The sequence below is a fragment of the Prorops nasuta genome, unplaced genomic scaffold, assembly GCF_024137725.1.
Source record: "Prorops nasuta isolate Cenicafe-Biocafe unplaced genomic scaffold, Cenicafe_Pnas_1.2 PNAS00001, whole genome shotgun sequence".
Lineage (NCBI taxonomy): Eukaryota > Metazoa > Arthropoda > Insecta > Hymenoptera > Bethylidae > Prorops > Prorops nasuta.
Genome location: NW_027116798.1, coordinates 14,400,003 through 14,404,518, shown reverse-complemented (window position 1 = coordinate 14,404,518; position 4,516 = coordinate 14,400,003). Strand labels below are relative to the sequence as shown.

Sequence of the window (4,516 nt, the reverse complement as noted above, 5' to 3'; positions counted from 1 at the left end):
AAATAAGTAGGAACGATGAATTTTTAAGAAACCTTATTCCAAAAGTGGAATGGTTTTATTTTAAATATTTTATTCCAGAACTGGTTACTAATATATAAACATAGTTGCTAGACTCGCGATATTTTTTGTACTACATATGTTCTTTCATAACGAAAATTTAATGTAAAAAATTTGTTAAAATTAATAATATAGTTGAACTGTATATTATTGGCTACTTTTACAAATAAAAATCGTCTCTCTCTCTCTCTCTTTCTCAATTGTAGAAATAAATTAAATTTCAGTATTCATTATTTAATGTCAATCATTTTTAATTAATGGTGGTAAACTATTAGCTATTACACAACACATATGCATTATTTGATCTATATAATTTATTAAATCCATTGATATGTAACGAAGTATTCCCTGGACTTTTACCCGTTGAATAGCTCTTTCTACGTGTATTCGTACTGAAGCTATGTTGTAACCCGATTGTACTTCTTCCTCTGTAAATTGAGGGTTAAATGCAAAAGGTGGGATAGTTAATATCGCATTTCGTTTCATTAATTCCGATCGGATTTGTGGAAACCCCTTATCAGCCAATACCTCATCTCCGGCTTCCAATAAGGTTAAAAAATTGCAATCATTTGTGATAAAAGCATCAGTGGCTCTTCCGCCGTCAGCTTTGGATACTTTGCAGATGAATCCGTCAGGGGTTATTACAATTAAAAATTTATTAGTGAATCCACCTTTGTAATTTGAGTATGTTAACACTCGTTCTTCAATTGTAGGGGGAGTATCAATGGGTATTTCTGTACAATCTATTATACAGCGACAATTTGGATAATTGTGAAATGATGTGGGAAGATTTTGTTTTACTGCTGATTTCGAGGGCCAAAAAATCCAAGTTTTAGTTTTAATGGATAATGTTTCCAGAACTTGAAAAAATATTCGAGACGCTGTAGTAGCATGTACCTGGAATAAACAACCCAAGGCACAAAATGAAATGCCAAGATTTAGTTTCATCAGAAACAATAAAAGTCGATTTTTCTTTCCCAGTGATCTATAAAAATTAGGCTGACCATATTTTCCTATCTCAATTAGGCTTAATAAGACTAGAAAAAAACTTATTGTAACTCCTGCAAGTTGACGCATTGTCGAATCTGCGTTAATATTTTCGAATCCGATAAAACCTGGATTACTTGGTTCGTCAGGACCGCAGCGAGCATGTTTTGTCTGTTTTAAATATTTATCGGGAATAATTATCTTCCTTCTTTGAGGTACAGACACATAAATCTCAGTTTGAACTGATACTTCGTTTTGTTCCCGACCACAATAAAGATAATTAATTTTACAAATATCTTCCATATCAAAAACCGGATCAGTTTGAATTGAGATACTTTCAGTTCTCGTAAAGTTCCCTGCCTCGTATTCGATATAGGTACATTCTTAAATGATAACAAATTGTTTTTAAATTGAGCATTGTTTTTAAATAATGCATTATAAAACGTTTTACTAAATATTTACCTTCATTATCGAAATTAAAGGAATTATCCTGAAAGCTAGATGGACCCAATGATTGCTTTCGTTCATTTCGCGCTTTAAGACGTGCAGCTCTTTGCTCATTAGGAACTTTTTTATTATATATGGCTGGAAATATTGTAGGAATATAAGCCAAATCATTTATGTTATCTGATTTTTTTCCACCAACAAAATGTTCGCTACAAACGCGCGAATTGACACTTGGCATTCAAATTTGTCCCTTCTCCGTTCTTTATTATAAAACCATTAAAATTTGAGCAAATAATATATTCAATATTATATGAACTTTATTAATTGCTTAACAAATTTTTTAAAGTTCTCATATTTTGGGTCATATTTAATTTATTTACCTACGCTTGACAGCTTGAATCCATTTTTTTACGTTCAATTTCATAAGCCCTTCCTGGAAATCGGTAAAATTGTAATTCAGGATTTTTCGCTTCACTATTATGGCAATTAATAACGCAACACGTCCTTTTGGAGCACACAATTCTTTGCATTTTAAAAATAAAAATCTAAATTAACAATTTATAATTAGTTGGTTGTACCCCATAATTGCATATTTCAGCCACTAAAGCGCAGCACTAGAGATACGCATGAAGCGTATAGAAATCTGCAGGGTTTATGTCATGCTTTGTAAATTTTTTTTCTTTTTGTTTTTTTCTTTTGTTCCTCTGTGGCTGATTCTTTGCAATATTTCTAGAACGGGGTAAAGTGGATTGGTGGAGAGGTAAAATGTAATTGGAAAAAAAACTTAAATTTAAGGGAAAAACCCTTTCGGCATAAAAAACCCTCTTTATTGAAATACATATGAAATATAAATATATATATATATATATATAGGCACTAGGATCCGGTGTGTGGATGAGTAAATGGAGTGAGTGAGTGAGAGGTTGAGAAAGAGAAAAAGAAAGGTTAGTGCGAAAAGCGGAGAATAGGGAGTAGAAGGGAAAGAAGAGGAGAAGAAGGGCGAGCAGAAGGGATACAAGGGAAAGGGAGGGAAGGGAAAACAGAGTGAAAACGGGAGAAGGAAAGGGAGGCGAGATTTTAGAGGTTAGGAAGGAAGGCGCGAAAGTGACGGTGTGAGACAGGAAGGATAAGGAGGAAAGGAGAGAGTAGGGACACCTGTTGGGAAGAAAAGGAAGGAGTGGGAGGTCGGTAAAGTAGAAAGGAGTAGGAAAGCAGGGAAATGGAAGGAAAGGGAGATAAATCGGGGAAGGATGAAGGGAGGAGAGAGGAAAGAAGAGAGGAGGAGGGGAAGGAGAGAGAGGGGGGGAGAATTAACATAGGGAGACTGATAAAGAACAGAGGGGAAGGAGAGAGGAGGAGGACGGAGAGTATGGGAAGTATGGAGGAGTATTTAAGTGGGAAGAGAAAGGACAGGGAGGAAGAGGAGGAGAGAGGAAAGGGGGACAGATGGGCCTTTAAGAAGAGTGCCAGGGTGGCAAGATCGCCGGAGAAGGGAGAAGGAGGGGGAATAGAGAAGGTAATGAAGGCGATAGAAAGCATGAGTAGGAAGATAGACGGGATAGAGGAAGGAAAGAAGGAGATATTAAGGAAAATAGAGGAAGTGAGAGATGAAATGGAGAAGGATAGGAGAGAGTGGATGGGGGAGATAGAGGGGTTGAAGGGGAGAATGGAGGCGCTGGAGAGAAAAGAGAAGGAGAGGGAGAAGCAGGAGAGAGGGGAAGGGAAGGAGGGCAAAGGAAAGGGGGAGAGCGTGATGGAGGAGAGGATAAAGAGATTGGAAAGGGAGAAAGAAAGAGAGGAGAGAGAGAGGAAAAGGAATAACATAGTAGTGTGGGGGATGGAAAACGAAGAGGGGGGCGAAGAGAGAGTATGGGAGGAAGTAAGAAAGATATTGGAGGTGATAGGGGTGAAGGAAGGAGTGAAGGAGGTGAGGGTGTTGAGAGGAATGAAGGGAGAAGGGAGAAAAGGGGTAGAGGTGAGGTTGGAGAGCAGGGAAATAAAAAGGAGGGTGATGGAGGGGAAAAGTAGATTGAGAGGGAGGAAGGAAAGAATAGAGGACGATTTGACGTGGGAGGAAAGGAGGATAATGGGAAGGATGAAAGAGATAGCCGAGGGGAGGAGAAGGAAAGGAGAAAGGGTAAGGGTGGGGTATATGAAATTATGGGTGAATGATGAGGAGTGGAGATGGAACGAGTGGAAAGGTGGATTATGGAACAAGGAAGGAAAGGGATGGGAGGAGGAAGGAGTAAGAGGAAATTTTGGGATAAGAGAAGGGAGAAGGGATGGGAAAGTATAGAGAAAAGAGGGGATGAAAGGAGAGAGATGGAGAAGAAGGAGGATGGGAGGAAAAAGGAAAGGAAGGGAAAGGGGGAAGAGGGGGATAGGAAAGAGTGGAGTAGAAGAGAAAGAGGAAGAGGAAAGGACGGAAAGGAGAAGGGAGGAGGAATAGAAATCGCGTTTTGGAATGTAGCAGGGGTGACAAATAAAGATGAGGACTTTTGGCAGAGGATAGGGAGGTGGGATGTGGTGTGTTTGGTGGAAACATGGTTAGAAGAAAAAGGATGGAATGCGCTGAGGAAGAAGTTACCAAAAGGATTTGAATGGTGGGTGCAGTGGGCGAGAAGGTAGGAAAAAAAGGGGAGGGCAAAAGGAGGGATAGTGATGGGAGTGAAGGAAGGAATCAAGGGAAAGAGGAAAGGAGAGGAGAGGGAGGAGGAGGGGATCATGGAGATAGAGGTGAAGATAGGGAAAGAGGAGTGGAGGATAATAGGGGTGTACGTTGGGAAGGGGATGAGGAACATAGAGGATGGGCTGAGGAGGGTGGTGGAAAGGGAGCAGGGGAAGAAGTGTATGATAGGGGGGGACTGGAATGCAAGAATTGGAGAGACGAGGGAGGAGGAAGGGGAGGAAGGAAGAACGGAAACGGGGAGAAGGTCGAAGGATAAGGTAGTGAATGCAGAGGGGAGGAGAATGATGGAACTGATGGGAGAGATGGGGCTAGAGGTTTTTAATGGGGCAGTGAATG

At 39.9% G+C, this 4,516-nt stretch overlaps 2 protein-coding genes across 2 annotated transcripts; one reads left to right on the top strand and one right to left on the bottom strand.

Moving 5' to 3' along the window:
- Nucleotides 1–297: 297 nt before the first annotated feature.
- Nucleotides 298–1,729, bottom strand: LOC136772897 (uncharacterized). Its single transcript, XM_066726147.1, has 2 exons — nt 1,507–1,729; nt 298–1,427 (listed from the first exon to the last, which is right to left on the bottom strand). The coding sequence occupies exons 1-2, from the start codon at nt 1,727–1,729 to the stop codon at nt 298–300; spliced, it is 1,353 nt and encodes a 450-aa protein (XP_066582244.1).
- Nucleotides 1,730–2,860: 1,131 nt separating this feature from the next.
- Nucleotides 2,861–3,787, top strand: LOC136772892 (golgin subfamily A member 6-like protein 22). Its single transcript, XM_066726135.1, has one exon. The coding sequence runs from the start codon at nt 2,861–2,863 to the stop codon at nt 3,785–3,787; it is 927 nt and encodes a 308-aa protein (XP_066582232.1).
- Nucleotides 3,788–4,516: the final 729 nt, after the last annotated feature.